The sequence below is a fragment of the Rutidosis leptorrhynchoides genome, chromosome 3 (genome assembly GCF_046630445.1).
Source record: "Rutidosis leptorrhynchoides isolate AG116_Rl617_1_P2 chromosome 3, CSIRO_AGI_Rlap_v1, whole genome shotgun sequence".
NCBI classification, from domain to species: domain Eukaryota; kingdom Viridiplantae; phylum Streptophyta; class Magnoliopsida; order Asterales; family Asteraceae; genus Rutidosis; species Rutidosis leptorrhynchoides.
The window spans coordinates 688,954,059-688,973,202 of record NC_092335.1 but is presented as its reverse complement, the minus strand read 5'-3'; the positions used below and the strand labels follow the sequence as shown (position 1 = coordinate 688,973,202).

Here is a 19,144-nt window from a genome sequence, read left to right as displayed (position 1 = left end):
TTCCAACTAAATTTCGGGACGAAATTTCTTTTGAGGCGTGGATAATGTAACATCCCGCGTTTTTCCGTTAAATTTAATTTTAACACCGTCTTTTTTTTTAAAACATAATCTTTCGTATTTAAATTAATAGTTTCCGTGAGTAACGTTCATTATATTCCCGCTATTTAATTTTGACATCACCCGTTTACTCGAGCGTTTTAAAAATATTCGTTTGGCTTATTCCCGCACCCGCTCTGAAACTTGAGGGACTAGTTCCGCCACTTGACCAAAGAGGTGGCTAGTAGTTGACTAGTCAACCACTCACCACCTCCACCCACTCATTCATCCATTTCTTTTTTTTTTCTTTCTTCTTTCTTTCTTTTTTTCTCTCAAGAACACAAACATAAATCATCATCTAAATCCGGATCGGGAAGCAAACTTCAAAACAAATTACATATTCGTGATCCTCTCATCATCCTCTTCGATTTGGTACCAATTTCATCCATTTTGGGTAACTTTCTAAAATCACTAATTTTTCTTTAAATTCGTGTTTTTGATTTGAAATTGTGTTAGTTAGTGTCTATGGCTCGTGTCTAGCATGAATATATGATTTACTTGCTCGATTTGTTGTTTTGAGTAACTAGTTTGAACATTTGAAATGGGTTTGCTTAATCCTTGATTTTGGATGAGTTAATGTTGTTAGATTGTTAAAGTGCATGTTTTAATTGTGTTACTAGTATCATTAGCCACATTTTGATGTGTAGGTTGATTAAGAAAACTTCAAAAACCCGATTAATGATTTTGTGATGTTTGACTAGGGTTTGATAGTTCTTGACATGAACTTTTGATGCTTGAACGCCATGAAATGTAAATTGTTAGTGTTTAGTAGTAATGTATGCTTCATTACCTTCAAAACGGCATATCATATGTGTGAATTGGATTCCCGAAACTTAAAATACGTTTTACGAACTTGAAACTTTGAAAATAAACCTTTCTTGATCAATTGACGAGTTTTCGGTTATTGTAATTGATGTTTTTGCTTGTGAAAGGTAGTTAGTTGTATTCCTCGTCAAAATACCTTTTCGACGATATATGATAGGCATTATAAGTGTTTGCGGGTCAAGAGTTGGGTTGGAAAATGTTTTGGTTCGTGCATACTTTGAAAAACTGACCAGAAATCTCTGCCCAGATGGTGGCGCGGCGCGCCCCATCCCCGCGCGGCGCGCGGATTGGCCTGGCCAGATTCTGCTCACTTTGTCACATTTCACGCGAAATGTTTGACTAGCTACCGACCTCCGATTCACATGAAACTTGTTTTAATATACTTGTATATGAATAACTAGCATAGAAAAATAGTTCGGGACCCGACCCGAACGTGTTGACTTTTTCGTTGACTTTGACCAAGTTTGACTTTTAGTCAAACTTAACCAAACTTTTATACAATCATTCTAACATGCTTTTATACTTGTTTCTTGTATGAAACTTGACAACGTGATTCACATGCTATACTTAATCGAGTCGTAACGAGCCATAGGACTAATTGAACACATTTCACCCGACTTTGTGTCGTAACCGGTTAATTGATATAACTTACTTGTTTAGGTCAAGGCTAAGCAACTTTCATGCACACGTTTACTTGTTGAAGTACCTTTATACTCGTGCACTCGAGGTGAGATCATAGTCCCACCTTTTCAACAACTTTTATACTTTTAAATTGTGGGCTGAGAAACATATACTTTGTTACATTTTGTACTACTTGCTTTTATACTTTGAACACAAGTACAAGGAAAACAAACATTCCACAGCGAGTTAGAACAAAAATCCTCAATTCGATTATCATTAGTTACACTTGCAGGGTGTAAGCGAGAACTTATATTGTGTGGCCATACGGGTTTGACAAACCCTCATTACGGACGGTTCGCTACCGTCTACGGATGAAATATATTTTCGAGAAACAGTGTATGTTCTAACACTATTGTGATGGGGTTCTATGGAAGGAAACGTTAAGTCTTGATAATTGGGTGCTCGCGAACAATACTTTTGGAATGCAAACGATTTTGATAATCAACTATGGGAATACTAAATCTTGTGGTTCAAAAACAACGTTTATTACAAACACCTATGATTTCACCAACGTTTTTCGTTGACAGTTTTCTATATGTTTTCTCAGGTTCATACTTGGCTACTTGATACATGCTTCCGCACTCTTTGATTACTTGATTGGAGTCTACCATGCATGCATACGCTAGGGATAGCATTTTTGGATTCAAACTTTTGTCTACTTACTTACGCTATTTATAGCAACTGTGGTTTCAAACTAATTATGTCGCAAGTTATTTCATTCATACTTTATAACTTTGTAAACTTAAACTTATTGTCGATCCGTTTGTTAAACTAAACTTTGTACCTTTCAAATGAACGCGACATAATTTTGGTCAAACGAGTCTCATATAGGGACTACGACCACGCAAAGGGACCTAAGTTAACGACGCCGTCAATAACGGTTTTGGTCGGGTCGTTACATTACGTTTAGTACATTCGGTTATGTAATAATGTTATTTACTAGTGACTATTGATTACTATGATGATTGTGCGTTCTTAATCAATTAAATAATCAATATGTTAAACTGCACACAGTCGACCGAGTGTGTGTACACACTCGACCGACTGTGTAAGTCAGTCGACCGACTGACAGACACACTCGACCGAGTGTGTCTGACTTGCAGTATATATACGGGTTTAGACTTCATTGATGAAGTTACTCGTCCCATTTGTTCCAAGTCGTTGTTTTTCGTCTCCAGAGAACCCTAACACCGAATACCACCGAAATACATCGTCTAGGTGTCGATCTAATCTAGGTTTTGCACTAGGTTCGACCAATTCGATCCCGAAACGACCCGTATCTCGATTTACCTCTATTCTATTGTGTTCCGCCTTTAGTTTAGAGTTCAAGCGACCTAAGATCCATAGAATCATCGTCTACAAATACCATTTTAATCAAGAGGGAAGGGGTAAGTGGGGGAAGTAATTTTTTTCGTTTTTTTCAAATTGTTTTTTCAGGCATCAAGATCACATGAAAATATGAACATTTAAAAAAGACACTTTGTGATGAATGTTATTATTTTGTCAGCTTCCCATCTTTGAAGCAATGTTACGAGATATAGGTGGATGATGTGTTATATTCAACTTATTATAAGAGTTGAATTTCTAGTTTTAGTTGTTTAGGTGTTCTCTTTTGTAGATGTGTTTGTGTTATGGTTTTGGACATATGATGCCAATAGTTTATAAGTAAAAGGATATGTATAAAATTTCAAAGGGCACAAAACGTAATACTTTATGCTTAATTTTCTTGACAGCACAAAAATCACATGCACGTGTTATAACCAAACAATATTACTATATGATACACTATAATCAAATAGAATCATGTGTCCAAAAATGAAAATATAACAACTCACCCAGATTGTACTACAACAAAATACAACACATCAACAGATCAAACTACACAAAATGTTACAAAAAAGATATCAACTTTCATCCCAAACTATGAAAACTTATACTCAATTGTAGATCACACTCAAATCGGAAGTGTAAAAATAATTTACGAACTGTTATCATTATGGTCTGGTCCTTGGAGCTCCTCCTCATGAACCATGGGTGTACAACCCGAGCTAGCTTGTGGAAAAACCTGTGAACCTGAGCTAGCTTGTTGTTCGGAAACCAAGCTCGTAAGACCGTTTTGTTTCATATATGTCTCTAACGGCTGATTTGCAGCTTGAAGAAGACTCATCATGCTTAGATGGCTTGTACCTGCTGCATTATTGTCTTGTACACGAAGAGGATGGATGTTCAAGTCTAATTGTGACTTGCTCAAAAATCTTGACTCATTGACTTGCAACTCGTTTTTGAGGCCGAAATTTAGCTGATTTTTTTCAGCTATTTCTGCTTCACGTTCTGATTGGCGTTGCTGCTTGCGCAACATTAACGTTTTGAATCGGCGTTTAACTGTCATGCATACATTGCAAGTACAATTGGGCTTGTGCTTGCCTTTGCCGCTAGGAGGTTGACTGCAAACTATGCAGGAGCAACCTGGGCGGTGCCTTGGGTGTTTAGTGGTGGCTGCAGTCGATGGCTCGGTTTGATTGGGCCCACTTGCACCCTGCTCTTGGTTTGGCCCATGGCCCACTGAATTTTTCCACTTGTGAAACTCTAACCAGGTCAGGTAAAAACATCCATTAGTTTAAGAATTTAAGATGTAATGATCATGGGTAAACTAGATCCTGAAGGATGCAAAATGGGCGGGTTCAGTAACATGTAAAAATCATCATACCTTTAACCATCCCAAGAAGTTGCTCTAGTTCTCTAGGGTTTAGTTCATCCGGTGCAAGACAGGCAGCCCTAAGAATACATTTAACTAGTCGTTAAAAACTACATTTATTACCTAACGAGAACGTTATATAATTGTTCAAATCGAGTAGCATATTGTATACCTGCTCTGATCCCATATATTATCTTGACATGTCCATTTTGCAGGGAGAATAAAATCAGCAGGTAGCCTTCGCCATTTTGAACAGTTATCACATTGACCCCATTGTTCTTGCTCCCTAAAACATCAATCTTGACTTTTTAAGTCAAAACTTGCTAATAATCACATATAATCAATATAATTTTTTCAACACGAAGTAACAATCCTTACCCGGATAACTGGACAGTGAATATACTCTCCTTGCCAAAAACAGGAGGTTCCTACAAAAGATACACACAAATTAACAATCTTTTTCATATATTATATATTATTATATAATATAATATAATATTCAAACAAAAATGACCTACTTCATATTCTTCGAATTCGTGTTCCTCGATGGTGACGGTACTTGGCTGCGTAGTAACGGGTGGTAACAACATATCTTGTAATTCTTCCCATGTATATTTCAAGTCCAATGCATCTTGACTTTCGATAAGCAACCTTTTACTTTTCGAACCAATATTTCTACTTCTTTTTTTGTCCGGTTGGAATGAAGAATCAACCTTTGACTTAGCATGCCAGCTGGCATCTCCAATAGTCAAGTTCATATTTCTTGATAACGAATCTAGATGTGAATCTGTGTTTCTCTTTAGTGACTGAAGAACGTTAGAATAATCACTCATATTTGAAACATTCCCCATAGTATGCATACGAGGATCCTGTTATAAATGCATTAATTAACACTGCATTCAGAAACTAAAATTTGCTTAACAAGTAAAATACGGTGTGTTACCTGAAGAGGCGTATTAACTACGGCTTTTCGGGAGCCAATAAGGAGCTTTCCGTCGGGTTCCATACGACTGAATGTCACTGAGAAAGTAAACATAATATTAAATGAAAACTAACAGGGTGATTATGGTAATTTAAGGAGGGTGTTTTGGGTATAAAATTAATACCTGTATCCCCGGCTTTTAACTGCATAGATTGTATGCATGGAGTGACACCTTCTAGAACATACATTCGGCTGTTGTTATTCGGCCAAAATCTGAACTGAAACAGCCATTCTTTGCCTTTTACATCTTGAATTCGCAATGGTATCCCCTCGGGTTGAGATATAGGCGGAAAATATGCCTGAAATGTAGTTAAAAACATTTACTTATATAAAGATAAAATGCAAAAGTTTATAATGCTAATGATGTACACTTACTTCGGCACATGCTTTTGGAAGAACCAAACGACCTATTCGACCCGCATCGCTGGCGCTTAGAACCTTCTCAAAAAGTGGAACAATTGTTGAATTTGATCTTGAATAAGAATGATTAAGGAAGTTGTCACATATTATTAGATAAAACAATTGTTTGCTCATTTCTTAGAGTTCAACAAATAAGTAACATATTAGATAAAATTTATCAAAATAATATTCTAATTGCTTTCTACAACAAAAACTACTTTGAAAAAACAAAAAAAAAATGGAGTTGGGAAACACTTTGGGTGACTTCTGAGACCGCCAACCCATTTAACACAATAAGTGTTAAATTTAACCCAAATCGACACACTTTTAATAACAGACATGCATAGTTAACTAACTGAAGGAAAAAATAGTTTATAAGGATACTCTCCAGATATCTGCTGTAATTCTTGTTCAGTAATTCTGGGCCAATAACGAGGAAGCAACTGATTTTTTATCCGTCCCTCAACGGGCGGGCGGGCAACCCGTATTTGATTCATATTAGCATTTGGGTCAAATCGTTGGGGAAGAATTGGTTTGGGCACTTTGGGCAGAATATGGCGAGATAGTTGCATTTGTGGAATTGGGTATTGTTGTTGTTGTTGCTGCTGCTGCTGCATTTGTGGGGATGAAGAAGACGCCAAACCCATCGTTAAGTCGGTTTCTACAAGTGACCCATTAAAGGTTGAAGTTGATGTCGGGTTGGTCTGAATGTCTCCTTTTAGGGGAACAAATTCTTCATGTTCAATTTGAGATGTCGATGCATCATCATTATCAGACAACCGTTTCAACATTATTATAGACGAGGATTGAACTTCTCCAACACTATTTTCAACAGAAATGCCACATTCATCAGCCTTATCCTCACTTATACTCTGCATAAAATACAACAAACATATGTATAACTTCAAAGTGTCATTTTACACAACTATTTAAACAGCTCGATGATAGCACTAGACGCAATGAATCGACAATGTAGTCTCTGCAGTAAGATAATATATTACACCATTTAAACTATAGCATCCAAAAAACGCAAACAATTATCATTGTTATGTAAAACCTTACCTTGCCGCGTAAATTACACTCCCTCTAACCAGAGTTTCAAAGGTGGAAGATCTCACAAAATCCTACTTGTTCAATAGCAGTACTAGAACAATACAAAAATCACATCTTATTATAGGTTTGCAAAATTTACAACAAAAAATAAGAAAAATGCTAGATAGCGACCAGAAAGTTCTCTTTAAATCAAAAGGTTATTATTTTTAAGGATGGGAAGTTATATATTCCACGCGTTACAAATGCGGTAATGCCTCTAAAACAAACAACTTTCAATGTAAAAGAAAACATATGACTTTAAATATATGTATGCTTATGTTTTCAAACTTATTATGAATATTGGACTAACGTTCAGGAACAGTAGTAGTTATAATAGACATATTGATCATGCATATTTTTACCATAGGGTTAAATATGCCTGCTCAATACGTAGAGGGGTTTAAGGATCTTAGAACGTGGCTCTCCGGTCCGGCTACCGTGAATAACCCTGGCCGACATGATGATGTCGGCGGGGTGGCCAAGTGATTAAGTCCACCTCCGATAACGGTCGTCGATCAAGAGGCCCCAAATAAGGTCGTAGGTACTAGCTTACGAAAGACTAACCTGTTAACCTTGAAAAGATGCCGAATGATGCTTTTGTATCGTAGGTGATGGTTACGTAATATGCTGTGTCTCGTAGGTGATGATTAGGGTTTGTATTTATAGGCAAACCCTAATTCTAGAACCGTCCCAGATAATAATAACCTCATCCATAACTGACTCCCCCGAATCACGGATATAATTATGGAAAAGATATTTACTTGACAGCTAAGCAACCGCTGTACCGAGAACAAAGGAATCAGATACAATCCGCATACCGCATAGCGCACACAAGCACACGCATACGCACACTATTAAGCGCCCACATGCATATGAGGTGCGCATGCGGGTTGCGGTATCATTATGTCCCCCAGTTTGATGTTATATGACGCAAGACACATGACATCAAACTATTAAGCGGAAAAAACAAGAAAACGGCTAGCATTCAATGTTCCGCGTGCGTTTCGAGGTCATTTAATGCCTGTCACTGTCGCAGAAGACCATTCGGCTGACAAGACATAAAGTGGCAGTTGGCAGGCGCGTGTCAGCCACGCGCTCATAGGTAACCATACCCATCTGACATCCTCACGCGCACTCAAAATGCTAACCGTTGATCGCTGAACACGTGTACAGCCACGATAAACCCATTCCAACCCATGGCTCCAAATCGTCTCTATAAATAGCCTCAAATCACACACATTTCCATTTTTCTGCTCCAAGCTTCCTCAATACGCTGCTACATTCAATTCCGATCAAATCCTAAATACTCCGGCCACCGTCTAAAGGTTAGTGATTCTCCAACCATTCTATAGAAAATGACTAAGGCTAACGAAACCTATGTAGATAGTGTCAGATCGATTATAGAGCAGAAACATATTGACCACTTAGTTAAACAATACCCGCCGTTAGCAAAATACAATCCGGTGCCACCCTTGCCCAATCAGCGTGCTCACGAGCCACCGGAGAAAAAGGTGGTCATCTACGAACATGCGTTCAAGCATGGTAACTTTAGGGTTCCCCCATCCGACTTCTTCCTAGGCGTATTAGATCACTTCAGAGTGGGATTAGGACAACTACACCCGTATGCCATAGGCAAAATAGTTCTGTTTGAAATGTGGTGCGCCGCACTCGATAGGGTTCCGTTGGTTAAAGTTTTATGTCATCTATACCGCTTAGCCAATCACCACAAATCCTGGTTCACCTTCTTTGCCCGTCAAAATTTCACCAAAACCCCAAAGTCGAATGCGGGTAACTGGAAAGAAACTTTCTTTTTCATTGACCAAACTGTAGTTGGTACCGCTTTTCCGCAAACGCTTATATGGTGCGAGAAGGTGGAAAAGGATGTGAACAAAACCCCGGCCCTTGATGACGAGGAAACAAAGCTGTTAGCGGAGTGCGCTAACGCACAGCTGGTGCACCGGTCATACGGGAACGTGATGTTGCGGCTAGGGAAGATATCCGCACACTGGCCATGGGAGGATGTGCGTCCAGCCATAGTCGGACCGGATGGAAAGGGTAGGAATAGTATAATCACGTACTAACAACAGTTTGCTATTTATGTGTTCTAACGCATGCGTGCATGTTTGCAGAGATAAAGATGAAGAGTGTACTGACTGCGGAGGAGATTGCGGGCATCGCCTTCCGCAAACAGAATGTGAACCAGCCGTTAGAGCAGGAGAAGACTGGCGAGAATGCACCTGCCACCTCCGGCAATAAGCGCAAGGCCGCCGAAGCCTCCCAATCCCAACAGAAGAAGAAGAAACTCACTCCCAAACAGAGGGAGGACAAGCGGAACGACAACTTCGTTCCCATCGAACCCCGTTCTGCGGATCTACCTCCCCCATCTTCTGGTAAGAGTTCTACTTGCGCGCATACCGCACATTTAAGTTTGCATTTATTTTACCATTTATGAATACGCAGGGCATGCTGAAGAGACTCATCACACCCCACCGCGGGTCAATCCGGACCTCGAAGCTACCGCCGAGTCAAAGGACAAGACGATACACCTGGACTCCGAGTCTACACCAACCCCGCCACACGGTAGCTTTCGATTGGCGAACCTGGCGCAGCTCACCCAGTCATCTGCGGAAAACGCCGCAGAGCAATCCGCCTTCCTCCAACAAATCTTCCCTGCTGAGTTCCGCAACCAACTAGCCGCACTGCCTTTTAATCAGGCGCTCAACGCCTTCGTCCAAAACGGCCTCGTCTTTTTTGGCATGGTTGCGGATCAAGCCCGCCGTTCCACTAACTTGTATCAAGTGGCCGTGCGGAAAGAAACAGAGCTAGGGCTGCTGCAAGTGGGGGTTGATCAGGTGAAGAAAGACAGGGACACCGCAGAAGAAGCGCGCAAGGCGGTGGAGTTAACCGCGGCGGAAACCAAAACTGCACTGATTGAAGAGAGAAAGAAAAACCGCGAGCTGGTTAGGGCGGTTGACCAGTCCAAGGGGGAGGCGGAGCGCCTGCGGGTGGAGCTGGAAAGGGTGACGAGGGAAAAGGATGACGCGGTTACAGGTCGCGAGCTAGCGGAGGTGGACTTGACAAAACTCCGCACCGCTCTTCCTACCATTGCGCAGAAGGTAATGGATTCCGAGCCTGTGTCCGACAAGTTCAACGCCTATGTTGACGCGGTTAAAGACCACGAAATCAACAAGGCAGTGCTAGAGGTGATCCAAGCCTGCGGGCTCACACCGCCGTACCCCGACGTCGTGCAGAAAAAATTGAAGGAGGGTACGGCTGCGGTGCTCATGGAAGCGGAAGAAGCCATCACTGCCATCCCGATCCCCCTAATTAATGCGTTTGCCACGGACCCTAATATGTCGATTGATGGGTTCCTCAAGGAGGAGTTTTAGTTTGTTGTAATAGTTTGCGCCGTAAGTCCTGTGCTTAGGCAGGCAATTGTAAATACAATTTTTGAGCCAGAGGTCCCGTGATGGGCAGGCGTTTAAAACAATTACCATTTGTGTAACAACTTAATTTGATGTATATATATTTCTGTTATGCATGCGTAGTGTGTTTATTTGTTTATATATCGCGAATCAAAACAAAAGGTGAACCGCATGCCCATGCGCATAGTTAACCAAAACTCATGCGTATGCGGATGGTACTGCGTAAAATAAACCAATACTTTAACAATTTTACCTTTAACAATTTAGACTCAGAAGCTACTGCGTTTTTGCTTTGTCATGTACTAGAGGTGCACGGTAGCTGTATGGTAAGCAACGCAACTAAAAACAAGCCAATGTCTTTATGCTTAAGAGTTCCTCAATCAAACCAATGCGAGAGTAATTACACACAAGCAAACCAATGCTTGTAATTTTTTAAGTCGACTTTGCAGCCATCTAGTCTGCGTGGCGCTTGGCTAGGGGAAAACCAATTCCCTTTGCCTGCCGTTGGCGTCTAGCCTTGTAACCAAACAGGCTTCTGCCGCACGGGGGCTAGAGGACACCCCTTAAGTAGGCAGGAACCGCATACAGAAAAGATTTAAACAACATAAGTATGCGCGAGTAAATATTTAATTGGCATTAATCACAATTACAACCGCGACACATCCAAACGGACGGAAATTACATAGAAAAAATAATGTGCTACAATAAACTGGAGTGATCAGGTCCACCTAGCTACATATAACATTTTTTCAATAACGTCGCATGCCAAGTGCGTTTCACAGGTTTTCCATCTAATGTCTTGAGATGGTACGCCCCGGTATTGTTTGCCTTCGCTACCCTGTATGGACCTTCCCAACGGGGGCCCAGTTTCCCAGTATCCTCCGCATGACTTGCGTCGTTCTGACGCCAAACCAAGTCACCGCACTTGTAAGAGCGCGAACGCACACGCTGATTATAGTACTTTGCAATTTTTTGCTTGTTATTTGCTTCGTTGACAGCCGCAGAGAGTGCGCTCTTCCAGCAAATTAAGATTTTCCCGCAAAGCTTCAGAGTTATTTTGCTCATCAAAATTTTGTATGCGGAACGTTGGTACCCCAATTTCTGCTGGTACAACAGCTTCTGATCCATAGACCAAACTAAACGGGGTCTCACCAGTGCTTGCTTTGGGTGTTGTTCTATGCGCCCATAAAACCTTCGGTAGTTCATCCACCCAACCAACGCGACCATGACCCAACCTAGCTTTGATTCCAGCTACTATATCCCGGTTGGTGACTTCGCACTGGTCATTCGCCTGCGGATGCGCAACAGATGTAAAAGTTTGCTTAATATTAAGCTCCGCGCACCAGCTGCGAAAAGGGTCACCCGCGAACTGCGTACCGTTATCACTAACAATTTCGTTTGGTATACCAAATCGACAGACGATGTCTTCCCATACAAAATTTCGCACCCTTTTTCCTGAGATTGCTGCCAGCGGTCTCGCTTCGACCCACTTTGTGAAATAGTCGATTGCAACAATCAAGAATTTGATGTTTCCTGCGTGTGCAGAATGTGCGTAAGGTACTGATGTGAGTAACATGTTTAGAAAATAAATGATAAAATTACCTCGGCCTTTTGGGAATGGTCCGACTATGTCGATTGCCCATTTGCAGAATGGCCACGGTGAGGAGACTGGTATCATTGGATGCGCAGGTGCTCTGCTAATAGGTGCATGTATTTGGCATGATTCACATTGCTTAACTATGCGCGCAGTATCCGCGTACATGGTGGGCCAATAATATCCTAGCCGCATTATTTTTGACACAATGGACCTGTGCCCCGAATGGAGTGCGCATGCACCCTCATGCACCTCGCGTACTTCTTCCGCCTCTTTCGGGCCAATGCACCTTAAGTGCGGTCCCAAATAATTCTTTCGATATAGGACGTCACCCTCAAGGGCATACAGCGGTGCCTTAACGCGGACTTTCTTTGCATCAGCGGAATCCGCAGGAGAAGTGCCATCCCGCAGAAAAGCCACGATGGGCGTCATCCATGTTGAGCTTGATTCCTCAACTGGTGCCACTAAAGGCATCATAACAATGGATTTCGCATTGAGTTCTTCTATTAGAACTTTCTTCCCCATATGATCAAAAGCCAAGGCAGCCAGTTTGCTTAGCGCATCCGCTTTCTTATTTTGCCCCCGCATTACGTGGGAGATTTGAAAAGCTTCAAACTGGTCAGCGAGGTTGTGAACAAGCGATAGATATTGCTGCATGGCTATGTCATGCGCTTCGAAATCTCCGCTGACTTGACTGCATACTAGCTTTGAATCCACATATGCGTGCAAAATTTTAACATTTAACTTATGCGCAATGCGCATACCTGCTAACAGAGCCTCATACTCTGCTTCGTTGTTCGTAACAGCAAAATTAAACCGCAGTGCGTATGTATGCTCTTCGCCATCCGGGCCTGTTAAAATTACACCCGCACCTGCACCAGATGTGCTGCACGCACCATCGGTGTACAATTCCCATGGTGACAAAGTTGGTGCAGGTGGATCCTGATGTTCTGCTGATGCCTCGACATCCGCAGGTAATTCTGCTAGGTAATCAGCAAGTATTTGACCCTTAACCGCACTGCGCGAAGAAAAATTTATTTCATGTTCTCCTAATTCAACTACCCACTTAGCCATTCGGCCAGAAATCTCCGGCTTGTATAACACCTGAAAGAAAAATGATTGCGTTAGTCAATGCGGTAACCCCGGTCATTGCCGCAAAGCAGGCATTTACCAACCTGTTTGATTGGTTGATCAGTTAGGACCACGATTGGATGTGCTTGAAAATATTGGCGCAAACGCCGCGCCGTATGGACCAGCGCATATACAATCTTTTCTATCGGTGAGTAGTTTACTTCGCTTGATGTCAGCGTCTTGCTTACGAAGTAGACCGGCATTTGCGTCTGAGAAAAACCTCAGTCGTTAAGTTTCTGCGAAATAAATAAAGCATGTAAATTAATGGATTACCTTTTCGCGATCCGCGATGAGAACTGAACTGACAGCTTCCTTCGATGCCGCGAGGTACAACGTTAGCGTTTCTCCTGATATTGGCACAGTAAGTGTTGGTAATTCCGCAAGTACCTTTTTCATCTCCTGAAAGGCTGATTCTGCTTCCTGAGTCCATACGAAGTCTTTTTTCTTCAAACAATTTTTCAAAGTGTTGAAGAATGGTAACTGTCGCTCTGCGGCTTTCGACAAAAATCGTGTGATAGCCGCAAGCTTCCCAGTTAGACTCTGCACATCTTTCTTTGTCTTCGGAGATGGCAAATTATCAATGGCTTCAATCTTTTTGGGACTGGCCTTGATACCCCGCGCTGTCACCACATGACCTAAAAACTTGCCTTCCTCTTCCCCAAAACTACATTTAAGCGGGTTAAGCTTCATGTTGATCCTGCGCAGAGATGCAAACGTTTCCAGGATGTCCGCGAGCATGTCTTCTTCGGTGTTACTTTTAATTACCAAGTCGTCGACGTACGCTTCAAGATTTCTACCGATTTGGTGCTTGAATGCTGCGTCAATTACACGCTGATAGGTCGCGCCAGCATTCTTTAAACCGAAAGGCATCTTCGTGTAACAATAAATACCCTGCGGCGTATGAAAAGCAGTCTTGTCCTCATCTTCCGCAGCCATTAAGATTTGGTGATAACCCTTGTATGCGTCCAGAAAACACTTGTACCTAAATCCCGATAGTGATTCTACCTTCCAGTCTATCTCCGGGAGAGGGTAGTTGTCCTTAGGACATGCCTTATTAATGTCCTTGAAATCAACGCACATTCGCCAGTTACCGTCAGCCTTTTTTACCAACACAGGATTTGCAACCCACGTCTGATAACGCACTTCCCGCAGAATGTTTGCTTTGACAAGGTTGTCCACCTCTGCGCACAACCAATCACTGCGGTCTAGGGCCATATGCCGCTTCTTTTGCCTAACGGGTGTCAATGATGGATTAACGTTTAACTTATGTTCCGCAATATCCCGCGGAACCCCGGTCATATCTGATTCACGCCATGCGAAAATATCTGCGTTAGCTGACAGTATTCCATGCAACTTGCCCTTCGTTTCGGCTGACAAGCCTGCGCCGATTTTAATTCGCTTATCCGGATGCAAGCGATTTGCTATTACTGCACAGTTTGCAAGTTGCTCTCCTACGCTAGGAGCGCTTACAGACGCGACAGAGCCACACAGCTCGGTTGCTTGATGTGACGCAACTGTGGCAACGCCTCCTACTGTGGGAAACTTAATCAAACCATGCACTACCGATGGGATGATGTTGAAACGCCGTATGAAGTTTCTCCCTAGCAGTGCGTTATATCGTGAAGTTGAACGAACCACATAAAAATCGACCAATTCATGCCTGATCATCTGCGGGTTCCTGTCATCTGCAAGCTCTATCATTAATTCTATCCGGCCTAGCGGCCACGAGTTTTCTCCGGAAAACCCTGATAGCGTAATATCAGGCTGGCGTAACTGCGCTTTGACTTCTGCCGGAAGGAAACGATAACAATGCTCATACATAATATCGACACCGCTGCCAGTGTCAACATGCATGCGCTTAATCTGGATTCCGCAATCAGGGATGCGACACTTGAAGATAATGGGCTCATTAATAGAATCAATTGACATTACAGGAGGGAAAGTGATTGGGAGAAGCTCCCAATCCTGGTGATCATTGTACTTTCTCCGCTGGCTAATTTTCTCTGCGTCAACCATGTTAATGGTTAAGTCGGCATTTTTCGCTTTGTCAACTTTCTGCCACGCGAAAGTCTTAGACTTCGAAGCCTCTTCTGCGGCCTTTCCCTTGTCCTTTTTAGGTGGTTTTAGATGATCCAATTTGCCCGTGCGAAGCGCTTCCAGAACCCGTTCCATCAATTTTTTACACCGATTGGTGTCGTGACCATAATCGTCATGAAATTCACAATACTTTGTTTTATCCCGCTTACCAAATTCTGTAAGCGGAGTTGGAACCGCAAAGGTTGCGCATACCGGTTCGGTTGCCAAAATTTCTTTTGGCGTTTTAGACAAACTTTTGAGTAGCGCATAGTTCTGATTATTGATGCCGCGCTGATTATTGTTTCGATAATTGCCATTTGATTTCCCTTTATCATTCCTGATAGGACCACCGCTAGGATACCTTCCGCGAGAGTTGTTACCGCGATTTTGATCGCGCGAACGATCATCGTCGTCCTTCCTTTCGTTGCGTGAGCTAGCTGTTGGGATGTCATTATCTTCGCCACTCCGCATATAGTCGTGGCATTCATTAAGCGCCTCAGCATAAGTTGTTGGGACTGTATGGCGCAGGCGCCTTACCAGTGTTGGATGACGTTCTGAGTTTATACCATGTATGAGTCCGGAAATCTGTTGCTCTGGTTTGAGATCTGGTATGCGCAGACACTCGTTAGTATATCTTGTGAGAAATTCACCCAAAGATTCCTTGGACTTCTGCACGATATCATGGCATTCAATGTGAGTGCGCTTGCGTGGTCTCTGATTCTGATATTGCAGTAAAAACTTTGTCCGCAGATCCATAAACCCGGCAATACTACCCGCCGACAACTTATTAAACCACTCACGAGCAATACCCTGTAGTGTCATAGGAAATATCTGACACGCAACCGGATCCACCCAGCCTTGAGTGCGCATTGCGCCTTCGAAACGCTGTAAAAAATCATCTGGATCGGTCAGGCCATTGTAAGTACCCAACGTGCTAGGTATCTTTGGTGCTGATGGAAACGGGTATGCGGATATATGCGGAGGAAACTTGTCAAAGGTAGTCGGTAGCTCGAAGGGTGGTTTAACAGGATCCCCTTTCAAGTTTGCAAAGAAACGCTTCATCATGTCCTGAACAAAGTCAGGTTGTGAAAATAAGTGAACCATATCAGGAGGTGCGGCCTGCATGAATTGACTTGCAAGATTTGCCTGCCCTTGAACATTTTGCCAAGGTTGACCCTGCGTCTGCGGATATAACCAAGGCTGCTGCGTTGGAAAAGAGGGATAACTTGAAGACGCAGAGTACACAGGTGGTTGTAAAGGAAGCGAAACCTGTGGCGCGGATATCTGCGAAACCTGAGGATACACACTTAAAAGCCCAACTGTATGCGCTGTGCTTTGCTGCTGTGCTGTTATCGGCGCCCAATGAGAGTTTGCATCTGGGATGACACCAAACCCCCAACTATTAAGTAACGCCTGCGCATCCGCAGGAGTTAAAAATTGTGAAACTGAGCGGGGTGGTTGCCAAGGTTGCAACGGTGTAAATGACGAATTCTGCTGAATGCTCTGCGTATGCAGAGGTATTGAAACAGTGGTACTGTAAATAGGTACCTGGCCGCAGCAAACCACATGCGGCCCCGTTGTTCCACCGCTAGTGCTTGCCAAGATGACCCTTGAATCCACTGACGAAAAGTCCAGCCGCGTGGTTGTGACTGGTGAGTTTGCTCTTGGCGGTGTAATCCCGTCTGAATATATCGGCTTGTACCTCTGAAAGGGTTCGCCGGATATAGGTGGAGGGTACATCGTGTACTCCGCCTGAATAGCCGCCTCCGTAGTCATAACCGGTGTCTGTTGACTACCGGACGGTGCGTTTTGAATATCTGTTTGGATATGTTCCGATGATTCCTCGGAAGTCATGACACTGTTAAAGAAAAAAAATTCAAAAATTTTGTAAATAACGAGTCATACAATTCAAAACCTTAAAAGAAAAAGCAATTAAACAGTCTTGAATTTATTCGACTCTCAATGAAAGCACCACTTGATCATGCATATTTTTACCATAGGGTTAAATATGCCTGCTCAATACGTAGAGGGGTTTAAGGATCTTAGAACGTGGCTCTCCGGTCCGGCTACCGTGAATAACCCTGGCCGACATGATGATGTCGGCGGGGTGGCCAAGTGATTAAGTCCACCTCCGATAACGGTCGTCGATCAAGAGGCCCCAAATAAGGTCGTAGGTACTAGCTTACGAAAGACTAACCTGTTAACCTTGAAAAGATGCCGAATGATGCTTTTGTATCGTAGGTGATGGTTACGTAATATGTTGTGTCTCGTAGGTGATGATTAGGGTTTGTATTTATAGGCAAACCCTAATTCTAGAACCGTCCCAGATCATAATAACCTCATCCATAACTGACTCCCCCGAATCACGGATATAATTATGGAAAAGATATTTACTTGACAGCTAAGCAACCGCTGTACCGAGAACAAAGGAATCAGATACAATCCGCATACCGCATAGCGCACACAAGCACACGCATACGCACACCATTAAGCGCCCACATGCATATGAGGTGCGCATGCGGGTTGTGGTATCATTACATATTGATCCACAAAACATTTATAACAGGCAACACTGATCAGTTTAAATGTGTAGACTGACTCAACTACCCACAACCATCTCTAGATCAACTGCAAATGATTATATTTATTAAGAAATACAAAGGGTGGGATTGAGTATTGTCGTTGTTGCTTAAGAAAGACAAAATCTTTAGTTAAAACCATTACATCAGGTAGGTTGCCGCATAATATATTTCTACAAAAAGTTTCAAATGAAACTAAAACTACAATGTAACAGTGTCACATGTAAAAGAAGAAAATATGTATTAAACAAAATAATAAAATCTAATTTCTAAGAATAAAGTAGAAAAATCAAAAGAGATCTGTAATTACCCATAATCGAAACAAAGTTTAGTAGAGTCACCAGATCGCAAGTTTCAACATTTTTCTATTAAAACCATCACCAGCTGCTATTCAAATCAGCTCAGCTTAACTCATTCAAGCAAATTCGAGACTTCATCTGTAAACCATCGAAACCCAATCCAAATTAGTTGAATCTTATTTAACAAAATCAATCAAATTAAATTAATTCACAGAAATAATTCACCAATTAACAAACTGAAACACTCCAATTCAATAAATTACACTGATTTGATCAATTAACTGTTTTGAATATTATAAACAAGATTCTGCAAAACCTCAGTAACCCTAATCCCTAATAAGCTAAAAAACTAATTTATAACAATATCAATCAAATTAACTAATTTACAGAAGTAATTGACTAGCTTAACAAACTAGATCACTCCAATTCACATAAATCAAACTGATTTTATCAACTAATTGTATTGAAATAAAGATGGTGTATTTAGAGTTAAAGAAGCTTACTTTAGTATTTGACCTTTTCAAAGTCAGAGTTTAAGGGGTTGAATTGGTGTGGGTTTTTGAAGTTTAGTTTGATGGTTAATTAGTTTTGTAGTTGGTCGGAAAATGGAAGTTGCCGGACGACGGTTTTGTTGGTTTGGAAGTGTTGTTTTTATTTATTTATTTATGAAAAAATATAGAAAAGCTACATGCTTTTTTCTTTGCTTTGCTTAAAAGAAAACACGAAAAAGAGAAAACACGAGTTGCATGCACGACGCTTTACGGCACAGCAAAACCAACCACACGAACCATGTAACGTTTATCTATTTGATGTTTTTGTCTACCAACCCACTTTCAACTAGTTTTGGGGATTTTATTTTACTAGAAAATAAAGTGCATATATTCTTTTTAAATTTATAGGACTGCTAATGGTAATGTTAATATGCTAATGTTAATGTTAATTATGCAAAGAGATTACACACGTCTTGGTACGGTAAATATTTTTTGATAAACGTTATTCAAGTGGTTAAGTGGTTGAGATGTATCAAACATTGCACCGAAAAATCGTTTGTAACAAAATTTGGTTCCATTATATATATATTAAACAATCTTTCAATATGCTATAATTATTATTATTGTATACACCAATCAAGAATTGGTACAAATCTTTTACGTAGTATAAGATAAATAAAATTGTAAAAACTTTTAAAAAGCATATAGTGATATAGATAACTCTCACGTTGATGTGAAGAATAATTTCGGCATATGCTATAAACATTATTTCAGTAATA

At 41.5% G+C, this 19,144-nt stretch overlaps 1 protein-coding gene across 6 annotated transcripts; it reads right to left on the bottom strand.

Moving 5' to 3' along the window:
• Positions 1-3,408: 3,408 nt before the first annotated feature.
• Positions 3,409-18,555, bottom strand: LOC139903020 (B3 domain-containing protein Os07g0679700-like). Of its 6 annotated transcripts, XM_071885771.1 has the most exons (12): positions 18,378-18,555; positions 17,886-18,012; positions 6,741-6,822; positions 6,063-6,550; positions 5,655-5,751; positions 5,404-5,578; positions 5,241-5,317; positions 4,816-5,166; positions 4,676-4,725; positions 4,470-4,583; positions 4,310-4,377; positions 3,409-4,188 (listed from the first exon to the last, which is right to left on the bottom strand). In XM_071885771.1, the coding sequence occupies exons 4-12, from the start codon at positions 6,467-6,469 to the stop codon at positions 3,581-3,583; spliced, it is 1,947 nt and encodes a 648-aa protein (XP_071741872.1). In that variant the 5' UTR covers positions 6,470-6,550; positions 6,741-6,822; positions 17,886-18,012; positions 18,378-18,555; the 3' UTR covers positions 3,409-3,580. The 6 variants fall into 6 exon arrangements, with proteins under 6 accessions (XP_071741872.1, XP_071741873.1, XP_071741875.1 ...); XM_071885772.1 differs by lacking the exon at positions 6,741-6,822; XM_071885774.1 differs by lacking the exons at positions 17,886-18,012; positions 18,378-18,555 and adding an exon at positions 7,335-11,731.
• Between the last annotated feature and the right edge of the window lie 589 nt (positions 18,556-19,144).

Coding starts and splice junctions, on each gene's coding strand:
- LOC139903020 (XM_071885770.1), bottom strand. CDS start 16,850: ATGACTTCCGAGGAATCATCGGAACATATCCAAACAGATATTCAAAAC. Junction 6,551..16,544: donor ATGTGGTTTGCTGCGGCCAG/GTACCTATTTAC, acceptor TATTTTATGCAG/AGTATAAGTGAGGATAAGGC. Junction 5,318..5,403: donor GTTAAAAGCCGGGGATACAG/GTATTAATTTTA, acceptor TTACTTTCTCAG/TGACATTCAGTCGTATGGAA.